This window comes from Bos taurus, chromosome 28 (genome assembly GCF_002263795.3).
Source record: "Bos taurus isolate L1 Dominette 01449 registration number 42190680 breed Hereford chromosome 28, ARS-UCD2.0, whole genome shotgun sequence".
Classification (NCBI taxonomy): domain Eukaryota; kingdom Metazoa; phylum Chordata; class Mammalia; order Artiodactyla; family Bovidae; genus Bos; species Bos taurus.
The window spans coordinates 44,344,810-44,359,389 of record NC_037355.1 but is presented as its reverse complement, the minus strand read 5'-3'; the positions used below and the strand labels follow the sequence as shown (position 1 = coordinate 44,359,389).

At 53.6% G+C, this 14,580-nt stretch overlaps 1 protein-coding gene across 1 annotated transcript in view; it reads left to right on the top strand.

Moving 5' to 3' along the window:
• Window positions 1-13,106, top strand: part of ALOX5 (arachidonate 5-lipoxygenase) — a 46,244-nt gene extending 33,138 nt beyond the window's left edge. Inside the window, exons 7-14 of the mRNA NM_001192792.2 lie at window positions 1,530-1,676; window positions 7,111-7,314; window positions 8,043-8,129; window positions 9,734-9,912; window positions 10,219-10,340; window positions 10,711-10,811; window positions 11,131-11,301; window positions 12,405-13,106. Of these exons, the coding sequence (NP_001179721.1) occupies window positions 1,530-1,676; window positions 7,111-7,314; window positions 8,043-8,129; window positions 9,734-9,912; window positions 10,219-10,340; window positions 10,711-10,811; window positions 11,131-11,301; window positions 12,405-12,584 (1,191 nt within the window). The 3' untranslated portion in view covers window positions 12,585-13,106. The remainder of the gene's footprint in view (window positions 1-1,529; window positions 1,677-7,110; window positions 7,315-8,042; window positions 8,130-9,733; window positions 9,913-10,218; window positions 10,341-10,710; window positions 10,812-11,130; window positions 11,302-12,404) is intronic.
• The last annotated feature ends 1,474 nt before the right edge of the window (window positions 13,107-14,580 follow it).

Genomic DNA, 14,580 nt, shown 5'->3' with positions numbered 1-14,580 from the left:
TTGATTGGCAGACATTTCTTCTGCACAGTGGTCACTGGTGGCCGCTCTGCTCTAAAAGTCCATTTGTCCAGCCCATCTCAGAAGCCCAGCCAGTCCCATGACCCACCAGGCCTGGGAGTCTCCAATTTCTGGCCAAGGTGTCCCGAGGGACCATCACATACTCTGCTGGAGGCTGCCTGTCCCCACCTTCCCTCTGCCCTGACTGGCCAAGGGCACCATTACCTCTTTCCCCCACCCTGGCCCCTTCCTGCCCCAAGTGCCACTCAGGCCGATGCTCAGAGCTCATACTGGTGTCAGACAACTGCAGGGCCCTGTGCCTGTGCGCTGTGGTCACCCCGCGCCCTCTGCTGGCAGGCTTATGGACACGCAGCTGACTTGAGCACCTGTTGACAGGTCTCTACTGCATATACCTTGATGGCCTTCCCCAGCCGGATCGCAACCCCTGCCTCCATTTCTAGCTTAAAACACAAGAGGCTTTAGAAGAAGCACCACTTGCCCTCCACCCAGACTCTTCCAGCTCTGTCCTGAGCAGGCCCCGGCCCTGCAAAAGGAGCCCTCACGACCCTCAGGTTAGGCTCCGTCTTGGTGGCTCAGATGGTAAAGAATCTGCCTGCAATGAAGGAGACCCCAGGTTCGATCCCTGGATCAGGAAAATCCCCTGGAGAAGGTATTGGCTACCTACTCCAGTATTCTTGCCTGGAGAATTCCATGGACAGAGGAGCCTGGAGGGCTACAGTCCATGGGGTCACAGAGTCGGACACGGCTGAGTGACTAACACGTGGGGGACTCAGGTGTAACCTGGGATGGGCAGCTTGCTACCTTCCCCACATGCATTTTTGTTTTATATTAAAGTATGATATCTACAGGAGTCAAGAGTGGCAGCAAGCTCAATGATGGCTTGGTAGCACCAAGTTGCCCTGCCATGCCAGAACCTCAGCAGGACACAGAACACACGCCACCCCTGCAGACCCCACCCCCACCCTTGTAGACCTCCTTACCCCTGAAGACCCTCCCTGGAGACCTCAGGGTCCGCCAGCCCTGATGACCCCCTCCTGGCATGGCGGATGCCCGCTTTTGAAGCTCAGAACCTCCCTGCTGCTGCCTTTCCAGCTCTCCTCCCAGGGGCAGCCTGTGTCCTGACTCTGACACGTGAGTGTGCCCAGCTCTGAACTCTTGTAAGTGGGATCCCGCAGCATCCCTCTTGGCGTTGGACTTCTCTCGTTTATTTCATCCAAATTCTGTCTTCTTTCTTGTCACCGTGGGTGGTCTTTCAACACCTTTCATGAGGGTCAGGCAGACTCAGGTACAGCAACTGTGTTAGGAGCCCCTGACATTTCTTCACCTTGCTGAGCCCCACCACAGCCTATGAAAACTTCTGTCAATCAGCCTTGGAGTCAGAGGACTCCAACAACTCTAAGCTCTGAACTCCACTATGTTGACTGGACCTCCTGTCCCTCCCACTGGGCCCGATTCCTGGGTCCGTCTCAGACTGAACCTGATTTGGATGTATTTCCTCTTACCTCCTGCAGCAAGGGAACATCTTCATTGTGGACTTTAAACTGTTGGATGGCATCGATGCCAACAAAACAGACCCCTGCACTCTGCAGTTCCTGGCCGCGCCCATCTGCTTGCTGTACAAGAATCTGGCCAACAAGATTGTCCCCATTGCCATCCAGGTAGGCGGCCCGGCCCAGTCCTCATCCTGGGCGGCTCCATCCTCAGTAGCCAGGGCTCAGGGATGATTTCCTGGGTGGATCTGACAAACCTCCAGGAGGGAAAGGCAGCAGCGCTGCCTGGGATCTCCTGCTGAAGGCTCTGCCAGGCGGGCAGGACAAGCGAGAACACAGGGCTTCCTGCCAGTCTGGGGAGGGCTGACCATAGTGAGCAGAAAGGGCTCCACTCCACAAGATGCCCTTGAGCACTTCCTGGCTCTGGGGAGGACCTGCCCTGGGATGGCACAGGCTCCCCACTCCAGCATTCTGACCAGCCCCAAATCAAAACACCAGTAGGACATAGAAAACCCTGAAGACAGTATCAGAAAACCACTAGAGCTAATCAGTGAATTTAGCAAAGTTGCAGGATACAAAATCAATATACAGAAATCACTTGCATTTCTATATACTAACAATTAAAAATCAGAAAGAGCAATTAAGGAATCAATCCCATTCACCATTGCAACAAAAATAATTAATATCTAGGAACAAACTTACCTAAGGAGACAAAAGAACTGTACACAGAAATTATAAGACACTATGGAGGTGATGGAATTCCAGTTGAGCTATTTCAAATCCTGAAAGACGATGCTGTGAAAGTGCTACACTCAATATGCCAGCAAATTTGGAAAACTCAGCAGTGGCCACAGGACTGGAAAAGGTCGTTTTCATTCCAGTCCCAAAGAAAAGCAATGCCAAAGAATGCTCAAACTATCGCACAATTGCACTCATCTCACGCTAGCAAAGTAATGCTCAAAATTCTCCAAGCCAGGCTTCAGCAATACGTGAACCATGAACTTCCTGATGTTCAAGCTGGTTTTAGAAAAGGCAGAGGAACCAGAGATCAAATTGCCAACATCCTCTGGATCATGGAAAAAGCAAGAGAGTTCCAGAAAAACATCTATTTCTGCTTTATTGACTATGCCAAAGCCTTTGACTGTGTGGATCACAATAAACTGTGGAAAATTCTTCAGGAGATGGGAATACCAGACCACCTGATCTGCCTCTGGAGAAACCTGTATGCAGGCCAGGAAGCAACAGTTAGAACTGGACAACGAACAACAGACTGGTTCCAAATAGGAAAAGGAGTACGTCAAGGCTGTATATTGTCACCCTGCTTATTTAACTTCTATGCAGAGAACATCATGAGAAATGCTGAGCTGGAAGAAGCACAAGCTGGAATCAAGATTGCCAGGAAAAATATGCAGATGATACCACCGTTATGGCAGAAAGTGAAGAGGAACTAAAAAGCCTCTTGATGAAAGTGAAAGAGGAGAGTGAAAAAGTTGGCCTAAAGCTCAACGTTCAGAAAACTAAGATCATGGCATCTGGTCCCACTACTTCATGGCAAATAGATGGGGAAACAGTGTCAGACTTTATTTTTGGGGGCTCCAAAATCACTGCAGATGGTGATTGCAGCAATGAAACTAAAAGACGCTTACTTCTTGGAAGGAAAGTTATGACCAACCTAGATAGCATATTAAGAAGCAAAGACATTACTTTGCCAACAAAGGTCCATCTAGTCAAGGCTATGGTTTTTCCATTGGTCATGTATGGATGTGAGAGTTGGACTGTGAAGAAAGCTGAGCACCAAAGAATTGATGCTTTTGAACTGTGGTATTGGAGAAGACTCTTAAGAGTCCCTTGGACTGTAAGGAGATCCAACCAGTCCATCCTAAAGGAGATCAGTCCTGGGTGTTCATTGGAAGGACTGATGCTAAAGCTGAAACTCCAGTACTTTGGCCACCTGATGTGAAGAGTTGACTCATTGGAAAAGACTCTGATGCTGGGAGGGATTGGGGGCAGGAGGAGAAGGGGACGACAGAGGATGAGATGGCTGGATGACATCACCGACTCGATGGACATGAGTTTGAGTGAACTCTGGGAGTTGGTGATGGACAGGGAGGCCTGGCGTGCTGCGATTCATGGGGTCGCAAAGAGTCGGACACGACTGAGTGACTGAACTGAACTGAATGAAAGAAATCAAAGATGACATAAACAGATGGAGAGATATTCCACGTTCCTGGGTAGGAAGGATCAATATTGTTAAAATGACTATACTACCAACTGCAATCTACAGATTTAACTTGATCCCTATCAAAATACTAATGGCATTTTTCACAGAACTACAACAAAAAAATTCACAATTCATATGGAAACAAAAAAGACCCTAAATAGCCAAAGCAGTCTTGAGAAAGAAGAATGGAGCTGGAGGAATTGAGCTTCCTGACTTCAGGTTATACTACAAAGCTACAGTCATCAAGACAGTATGGTACTGGCACAATAACAGAAATATAGGCCAATGGAACAAGATAGAAAGCCCAGAAATAACCCCATGAACCTATGGGTACCTTAGTTTTGACAAAGGAGGCAAGACTATACTATGGGGCAAAGACAGCCTCTTCAATAAATGGTGCTGGGAAAATGGGATAGCTACATGTAAAAGAATGAAATTAGAACACTTCCTAACACCACACACAAAGATAAACTCAAAATGGATTAAAGACCTAAATGTAAGACCAGAAACTACAAAACTCTTAGAGGAAACCATAGGCAGAACACTCGATGACATAAATCAAAGCAAGATCCTTTATGACCCACCTCCTAGAGTCATGGAAATAAAAACAAAAGTAAACAAGTGGGACCTAATTAAACTTAAAAGCTTTTGTACAGCAAAGGAAACTGTAAGCAAGGTGAAAAGACAACCCTCAGAATGGGAGAAAATAATAGCAAATGAAACAATTGACAAAGATTAATCTCCAAAATATACAAGCAGCTCATACAACTCAATACCAGAAAAACAAACAACCCAATCAAAAAGTGGGGGAAAGACCTAAACAGACATTTCTCCAAAGAAGACATACAGATGGCTAACACATGAAAAGATGCTAAACATTGCTCATTACTAGAGAAATGCAAATCAAAACTACAATGACCTCACACTGCTCACAGTGGCCCTCATCAAAAAGACTACAAACAGTAAATGGTGGAAAGGTGTGGAGAAAAGGGAACACTCTTACACTGTTGGTGGGAATGTAAATTGATACAGCCACTATGGAAGTCAGTATGTGGATTCCTTAAAAAGCTAGGAATAAAACCACCATATGACCCAGCAATCCCACTCCTAGGCGTATACCCTGAGGAAGCCAGGCTTGAAAAAGACATGTGTGTCCCGTTGTTCACTGCAGCACTGTTCACAATAGCCAGAGCATGGGAGCAAGCCAGATGTTCATCTACAGATGAATAGATGAAGAAGTTGTGGTAAATGTACACAATGGAATATTACTCAGCCATAAAAAGGAATGCACTTGAGTCAGTTCTAATGAGGTGGATGAACCTAGAACCTATTATACAGAGTGAAGTGAGTCAGAAAGAGAAATACCATATTCTAACACATATATATGGAATCTAGAAAAATGGTACTGAAGAATTTACTTACAGGGCAACCGTGGAGAAACAGACATAGAGAATAGACCTATGGACATGGAGAGGGGAGGAGAGGGCGAGATGTATGGAAAGAGTAACATGGAAACTTACATTACCATATGTAAAATAGATAGCCAACGGGAGTTTGCTGTAGGGCTCAGGAAACTCAAACAGGGTCTCTGTATCAACCTAGAGGGGTGGGATGGGGAGGGAGATGGGAGGGAGGTTCAAAAGGGGATGTATGTATACCTATGGCTGATTCATGTTGAGGTTTGACAGAAAACAGCAAAATTCTGTAAAGCAGTTATTCTTCAATTTAAAAAAAAAAAAAAAAAAAAAACCACCAGTAGGGCCTGAGCAGGTGAAGCTGTGAGATGAGCTCTTAGCTGTGGTTGCCAGGGAGGACTATGGCGGTCAGGAGCCATGCCAGTCCTGAGATGCTCCCGGATTCTTGTCTCCACCGAGGATGATGGAGGAGGAGAGGGGTGCAGTTTGGGGAAGGGACAGGCAGGGCCAGAGCTTCCTGTCTCCCCATTCCTGGCTGCAGGTGCTTTCTCAGGGTATCATGCCACTGCAGCGCTGTGGGAGATGTTATGCAAGCAGCAGGAAGCCACGCCGAGGCCAGGACCAAGTGTGAGTCTGTGAAGGAGGGAGGCTCCACAGGGCCCCCAAGGGCACAGCACACAAGCACTCAGCAAACAGCACTTTGAGTCAGTCTTGAACCAGGCACTGGGCATTGGGGGCGTGATAGCAGCTGGTTTTGCCAGATGTTAACCACATGCCAAGTTTACCCAAGGGTTTGCCCCCACAGTCCACAATCCCTTACTCCCAATTCTGAAATCTAAAACTCTTAGATTCTCAAAAAATCTGTAGCAGATTCATTGGCAGCAAAGCTTGCTCTGAACCAATGTGCACACATGCTCGATCGCTCAGTCGTGTCTGACCCTTTGCGACTCTGTGGACTAGCCCACCAGGCTCCTCTGTCCATGGAATTCTCCAGGCAAGAATACTGGAGTGGGTTGCCATTTCCTCCTCCAGGGGGATCTTCCTGATAGAAGGGAATACTTCAGAGGCTTTCTCCCACTCAGTGTGAAAGGTGTATGTTTCAAGCAGAAATATTAGCATGTTTGAGTGTAAAATATTGTGTTGCTGCAGACCCAGGGTGAGGAAGACAGTTGTCACATAATGGTGTGTACACGCTGCTAAAATCCTAAAAATCCTGGATTCTGAAACATTTGGCCATCAGGGTTTCAGAACAGAAAGCCTGCCTTTATTTACATAATTGTCACTACAGCCCTCTGAGTAGACAGGCAGTCCACCTACTGATCATTTTAAGCAGATAAGGGGACCGAGGCCCCAGGGCACACAGTCAGCGGCAGAACAGAGATTGGAGCCAGGTCATCTGGCTCCAGAGTTCGTGTCCCCCCCGCTGTCCCCCACTCCCCACCAGTCTAATCAATCAAGGGCAAGAAGGGGATTCAGAAGCAGCCAGACAGAGTCTGGGGAGCAGCAGCATGTAAGGGGAGAGCCGAGGAAGGAAAAATCAGGAGACCAGAGAGCAGCTACAGAGCAGTGGGTGGGACCAGGAGAGAGGGGAGAGATGGGGAGCGGGTGGAGGGCCACCGCCCACACCTCCACACGCCACGGCTCACCCCATGCTGTCTTCGCACCCTTCCATTTGCTTCCCCTGGTAACTGCCAGGCTAGTACACCCTGTGCCCTTGTTAACGACAGGGAAGCTGGAGTTCATAAGGGCTAAGTTGTCCAGGGTCCCACAGGTAGTAAATGATGCAGCCGGGAGGAGAAATTGTTACAAATCTGGGGCCTCTGCCCTCCTCCGTGATCCTCTCATGATTCAAAGTCTCTGTTGAAGAAATTTGGATTCTCCTGTAATTTCCTGAGAGGCCAGGCTCTCCTACAGTTACAGCCTGGAGCAAAATATTGCAATGCCTTCTCTTTCTGTAACGTATCAGCTCAACCAGGTGCCGGGAGAAGAGAATCCCATTTTTCTCCCTTCGGATGCAAAGTATGACTGGCTCCTGGCCAAGATCTGGGTGCGCTCCAGCGACTTCCACGTCCACCAGACCATCACCCACCTTCTGCGCACACATCTGGTGTCTGAGGTGTTTGGCATCGCCATGTACCGCCAGCTGCCTGCCGTGCACCCCATTTTCAAGGTACAACAAGCTCCTGCCTCACCTGGGGGGAGAGGACAGAAGGAAGGGAGGAGGGGTACCGACATCCCCGCAGGACTGTGGCTGGGAGAGGCTGGGGAGGAGGGGAGGCAGCCCCAGGGAGAGAGCAGCTCAGAGCCTGCTGGGCCCTGGGACATCAGGCCGGGGCCAGGGCCTGGGCCTTCCCTGGCTCTGGCTAGCCTTGGGGGAGGGAGCAGAGTTTGAAGAGACGAATGAGTTCAGTGTCGCTCTGCCTGGTCCCCGCGGGCAGCCCCACGGTCACTGCCCTTCTCTCTCCTGAATCCTGCGGACACTGGCTGCTGGCGTGGCTGCGGGCTGAGATCACCTCCATTTCCCATCTGTAACACCGAGATCAGATAGTACACCTGCCCCCTAGGATCGCTGTCAGGGTTGAAACAGTGGACACAGTCGGAGAATTTCAGAGTGCCCAGCGCACAGTTACGCTCTGCGTAAGCGCTGACGATGGTCATTTTCATCACGATCATTCTTGCTGAGCATTAGAGCGGCCGTCCCCAGGCTGCCGAGCCAGCAGCTCGCGGCAGTGCAGGTCGACACGCCAGCTTCTCTTCCTCCGTGCCCCTTGGCATCGCTCCTCCACAGAGCACTGGGGTGGGGTGGGGCTGGGGGCCTGGGGAGCCCGAGGAGGCACAGACCGGGTCGGGAGCCCCTGCCCCGGCCCCCTCTGAGGTCCGCCCCTGTGGCTGCGCCAGCTCCTGGTGGCACACGTGCGGTTCACCATCGCCATCAACACCAAGGCCCGGGAGCAGCTCATCTGCGAGTACGGCCTCTTTGACAAGGTGAGGGCCTCCTCCCGCCCAGCCCAGTGCCCGAAGAGCCTCGGCAGCCCCCACCCGACCTGAGGCCCAGCTTTCCTCTCCGGAGACCAGCCCCCTAGGCACCACCTGGGTGGAGACCTGGAAAGGTGGGAGGCTGGGTGCGCTCGAGTGAAGCCCCCATGTTCTCTGGCTGGCATCCGCCCCTTCCGTCCACCCTGTCTTCCTCTTCACCACGGTGTTCTTGTCACCTCCTCCTACCCCTCCCCTCCCCTCCCCCTGGCATGTGGGTGTAAACCCTGCCTGCCTGCCCACGCCGCCCACACTAGGTTCCTGCATCTCCCCACCCACTCTGCCGCCCATCACTCCGAGCACAGCCTCCCACCCTTCCTCCCCTCCAGGCCATGGGCACTCCCAGCCCACTCTTCCCTTCAGTGGGGCCTTGTGTCCCCACCCGCCCACCACGTCCTCTCAGGCAATACCCCTTGCTGTGACCCCTCTGGAGGCTTACTGAGCCTGGAGCCTCCCACAGCCTTGCCCCCCACCTTGCTCCTTTCCCACCTCCAGTTAGTAAGCCAGCAGACCATCCCAAGGGTCACCGTTTGGGTGGAAAATGACAAAACTCATCTCAGGCCACTACAGCTGGAGTGGGACTGTGTCATCTCACACACCTGGACACGTCCGGGTGCTTCAGCTCCTGCTCCAAGTTCCCTTGGGCAACCTGGCCCGTGGCCTCCACCTCAGTACCTGGTGCTGGGCCCGAAGCCCCCAGGCGCCCCCTGCCCTCTAGGGTGCCTCATACACGGGGCCCGGGACTCAGTGTCCCCAGGGTACAAGCCCATTGGCTGGCACTCTGCCTCTCTTTAAACTGTGTGGGCCTCACTCTCTGAGATGGGCTTTGCAGACAGGCTTCCCCCAGTGGGAGCGGGGACATCACAGCAAGCTCCAAGCTTACAGTCGCACACGTGACATCACCTTCCACGCAAATAGAAAATACCGGGCAGCAACTCTGCTGGTCCTGCTCGGGTCACACGCCCACCGTGGACCAGTGTCTGGTCCCAGCCCCCAAGTTCTCCTCGGAAGATTCTGTGCCCTGAGCACTCAGCCACGTGTATGCCTGCCTGCAGGCATGTGTACCGGCATATCTGCAGCTGGGATGACGACCAGCAGCCCTCACTAGGCACACAAGAGGCTCTCGGCAGAGTGGTGTGTGTCCTGGGGTCCAGTGTATGCCCCTGTCTTATGCTCAAAGATCGGGTCTCTGAGAGCAATGCTCGGCCCTGGGCAGCCTGTGCTCAGAACGAGGGCAGGCCTGGTGCAGGGGCTGCTCTGGCCTGGATTCCACTCTGCCTGCCGTCCTCACTGCACCACTCGGGTAGGGGGCTCACCCCTCCCTCCTGCATCTCAGCCCCTCATATTTGGATCAGGACGAGGCTCCTCCCCATAACCTCCTCCTGGGGCTGCCCTGGGCATGCTCCGAGTTAAATGTCCCTCCAACTCTACCTCGCTGGACATGGGTTTGCTCTGGTGGGCCCGGATATCTCCCTGCCCTTTCAGTTTCTCATGCTGAGCTTTGGCCCTGGAGGAACTGGCCTTGGCTCACAGCGCTTCCTCCCCTCCTGCCCAAGGCCAACGCCACCGGGGGCGGTGGGCATGTGCAGATGGTGCAGAGGGCCATGCAGGACCTGACCTACACTTCCCTGTGCTTCCCTGAGGCCATCAAGGCCCGGGGCATGGACAACGCGGAAGACATTCCCTACTACTTCTACCGGGACGACGGGCTCCTGGTGTGGGAGGCCATCAAGACGTGAGCTCCAGGCCTGGGGGGTCAGCTCTGGGCAGCGGGAGCTGAGGGGCTGCAGGAGGAGTGGGCGGGGCTCAGATGGTCACGACGGGGGTGCTGGACCGCTGACTCAGTGGGCCGGGGGGCCTGGCTCCATTGTCGGGGCAGTGCTGGGGGAACGGGGCTGTGCCAGGTTGGACGGGGTTGGGGGAGAGTGTGACCTGAATCCAGACATCAGGAAGTGACGGGGTCATGGATGGGGCCAAGGGGCCAGTTCTGCAGACCCTGGCTGGTCACCCACTCTTGGTTGGGCCTCTCCTCCTGAGCCAGGTTCGTGGCCGAGGTGGTGGGCATCTACTACGAGGGCGACCAGGTGGTGGAGGAGGACCAGGAGCTACAGGACTTCGTGAAGGACGTTTATATGTACGGCATGCGGGGCAGGAAGGCCTCAGGTGGGGACTGCGCTCCGTGCCGCGGCCTCTCCTCTCTCTCCCCTGTGCCACTGAATTGCTGTAGGTGATGCTGGCCGTTGGCCTCCATCTTAGCACCTGGTGCTGAGCCCACAGCTCCCAGGGGACCCCTGCCCTTCAGTGTGTGCCATGGGGATATCCCAGGGGCTCTCCAAGAGCCAGGAAAGGGAGGAAAAGCAACTGGAACACTGGGCCAAGCCGCCGTGCTCTCCCAGTGCGTCTTGCTCATGCCCAGGCCCTCCCAACACTGGTGTGCGGGCACCCAGGGACCTGTATGGGTGGAGTGGGTGTCTGCTGGTCGAGTGGCCCTTCCTGGGGGTGGGGCCTCAGCCAGCCCAGGGCTCTCCCTTAGGCTTCCCCAAGTCCATCAAGGCCAAGGAGAAGCTGTGTGAGTACCTGACCGTGGTGATCTTCACGGCCTCAGCCCAGCATGCGGCGGTGAACTTCGGCCAGGTGGGCAAGGACGGGGCAAGCCCTCTGGGTGGGAGATGGCCAGGGCCAACTCGGCTGCTTCTGAGGGCCCTGGGTGGGCCGCCCCACTTCCTCCACAGGAGCGGGGGTGGAGGGGCGGAGGGGCCAGGAGTCTGGTGTTCCCAGTGGCCAGTGGAGTTCTGTTCTGTGCTAAGCACGGGATGCCAGTATGAGGGAGGGGGCTTCCCCAGCCCCGCTGGAGTTGGAGGAGGGGGCTCGGGGAGGTGGCATGGGAGGCAAAGGTGGGTGAGGCTGCACTCGCCACAGGGGCACCCAGCTGGGTCGGTGGCTGTCCCTGCAGTATGACTGGTGCTCCTGGATCCCCAACGCACCCCCAACCATGCGAGCCCCGCCGCCGACGGCCAAGGGTGTGGTCACCATCGAGCAGATTGTGGAAACGCTGCCTGACCGCGGCCGCTCCTGCTGGCATCTGGGCGCAGTATGGGCTCTGAGCCAGTTCCAGGACAATGAGGTGAGGCCGGGTTTAACGCCTTCCTCAGTCCCAGGGTTTTATGATTCAGGGCTCAGGCTGGACCCCTGCCGGCCAGGAACCCTGACTTGCAAGGCTGGAGGGACCTGTGAGGTCCTCAGGCCAGAGTCTGGATGGAGCTCAGAGTGGGGTGGGGCAGGAGAGCAGGGGTCACTGCTCCACTGTGATGCTCCTGTGCCACAAGGGCACACCCAACCTGTTCCCACTGTTGGCAAAGCTCTTCCATGTGGGTTTCTCCCTGGCACCCCACAGGTGAGGGCTGAGTTTCCTGGGTATCTTTTGAGACATACTCATACAACCTGTTGAACCTAATTCCAAAGGCCCAAAGCTGGCTCTCAGACGCCACCCCCAGTGTTAGCCCGGTGCCACCCAGAATGACTGGCCGATTGGACTGGCCCCAGACCCACCAGCATTTGTTGGCCGTGTGTTGCTTGGGGACCTTTGTGTCGGCCCCTAACATCTTCACACATAGGTCTCAGCACAGGTGTTCAACAGAACCAGTACATGCCTTGTAGAGGAATTTCTTGGTCAAAGACTGTTGAGACTGAATGGCCCTCCACAAGCTGAATCCAACATCCCGTCAACAGTGCAGAACATTTCTCCCACCCTGCCCAGCCCTGGCTATGAAACTTTTCAATTTTAACATTCTCGGATTTTGTTTCTAAAAGATACACCTAGGTTCAATTTGAAGACATTTGTGTGAATGTGCAAATGGGCCTGGCTGTGGCTGACCTGGGCTGCAGAGAAGGTCAGACTGGCCCTGTGCCCCCGTGGCCCCAACACCAGGCGGGAGCGTGCCTGGGGACTGGGCCACATGCCCACCACAGCCAGGACCACCCCAGCCTCCACATCTGCCTGAGCCATTACCAGTCCTTATAGCCTCCCTGCAGCGGGGCATTGATCTGTGAGGCCCCAGCCCAAGAGCATACTCGGGTGCTCTCAGCAGGTGGCAGAGGGTGGAGATGCGGGGAGCAGTGATGAGCACAGGCCGACTCCCAAAGGCTGGGCTCTAGCGGTGGGACGAGTCCTGTCGATTTACATCACCTCATCACAGGTTAACCTATCTCTGTCTGTCTGGCTCTCAGCTGTTTCTGGGCATGTACCCAGAGGAACATTTCGTCGAGAAGCCCGTAAAGGAGGCCATGGCCCGGTTCCGTAAGAACCTCGACTCCATCGTCAGCGTGATCGCCGAGCGCAACAAGAACAAGAAGCTGCCTTATTACTACTTGTCCCCAGACCGGATTCCCAATAGCGTGGCCATCTGAGAAGCCACCTGAGCCCGTCTCATTGCAGGATGCCCAGCTGCTCGAGGCTGGGCTCGGCCCCCAGACTGCAGCCTGCCTGGTTGGGCAGGCTCCTGGGGGCACCAAGGGGTGGGCCTTCAGATTCCTGGGAAGTGGCGTGAGGGACCCAGGCTCCTGGCTTCAAACCAAACACTCCCCAGATTGGACCACAATGTAGCTCAGCTTTGGAGCATTTTCCTGTTTGTTCCTCAGTCTTTAGCAAATGCCATACTTTGATCAGTGTGTGTAAAGACTGCAGGGACCTTTCCTACACAGAACAGGACTGTGCCCCTTCCAGTCCTTACACCCAGCTCAGCGCTTCACGGTAGGCAGCCCAGAAGAGCAAGACGACTAATGGATGTTCTTGCTGAGAAATGGGAAGATGATCTTCTGTTATATTTATGCTTAGTCCAATCTCTTGCATACAGTAGGTATCCAGATAAATTCTTGTCGAAAGAATTAAGAACTGGTTGTCATAAAAATAAAGGAGTTTGCTCAAAACAAGTCTCCAACATGCTATGTTCCAATCACCCCAAACAGCTCACATCCCCTCCCCACACAAAAAAAGCCATAATCTTTGTGATCCCATCTAGGCAAAAGCTGCCCCCATTCCATTTGGACAAAAGGTACTTTTCTCTCTTCTTTGCCCACAATGTTCCTACGCTTCCTTCAGAACACACTTCCTTCAGGACAGTTCCTATGTCTGTGGAAGGAGCCCCAGGACCAGGGCTCTCAGGTGACTAGATTTTATGGACCAGAAACGTTTTGCAGGAAAAATCAGGAGGGACATTGTTACCAAGTTTTTGTTGCTATGAACCAACCAATCCACAAAATCACCCCCGCCAGAGGGAGGTTCAAGAGGGAGGGGACAAATTATACCAATGGCTGATTCATGCTGATGTTTGGCGGAAACCAACACAACTCTGTAAAGCAATTATCCTTCAATTTTAAAATGAATTAAAAAACATCACCCCCACCAAGAGCTACCATCTGCTCTCATCACTGTTCTGTAACAGGGCATCTAACAACAGGAGAGTAGGAGAATGGGGGTAACAGACTACTCTTTCTCGCAACAACCTATGTTGTCTTTTTCCCGTCTACCCCCTGCCCCCCCGCCAACGGTGGTGCCAGGCAACACAGTGAGGCCAGCTCCCCTCTGCCAAGACCCTGGCTTTGTGTGTCTTGAGTGAAAGGGTGGAAGCTGGACGAGGGAACCAAAGTGGAGCCTGGCTCGGCTCCCTGGACCACTGGACCTCCAGATACCTACTTCATGCAGAGGGGACCCTGAGATGCCCCCACAGAGCCTGGACTCTGCTTCTCTCGTTTCAGGTCCCAGAAGCAGCTTGGCGAGGCAGGCCAGACGAGGCTTCTCTGACAGCTGAGGGGCCGAGGGAAGCTCTCAGCTCAGGACAGCAGGCTTATCCCTTCTTCCTTTCACTCCTGAACTAACCTCAGCTCTTTCCAGAACCAGCAACAGAGATGCATAGCCGGACAACTGGTCACTGGGCACCTCTGAGGCTGGGAGAAAGGACAGGCCCTAGAAGAGGGCCGTCTACGCCTCTGTCACCTCGTGGGCTGTGCACCAACTCCAGGGGCACCAATCACACAGACCAAGGGTTGGCAAACTTTTTCTATAAAGGGGCGTGTCAATATTGTAGGCTTTCCAGGACAAAGGATCCGACAGTGTAGCAGGAAATAAGCTGAACACAGCAAGTGCACGAAGGACAAGACTGTGTCTACAAGTGTATTTACCAAACAGGAGGCAGGTCTGCGAGCACCAGTGGCCACCCCCTGACCTGGAGGACTGGAGGGTCCCCTAGCAGTGTGCCTTAACCCATCATTCTGTTAGGGGAAGCACACTGACGGAAACCGCCCACCCTGGCCAGGCTCCATAGTAACCATTTGCATGAGTTGTTTTATGACAGGAGATCCTGATAAGAAATACGGAACTTATGAGCCACCACGAACCGGAAGAGTT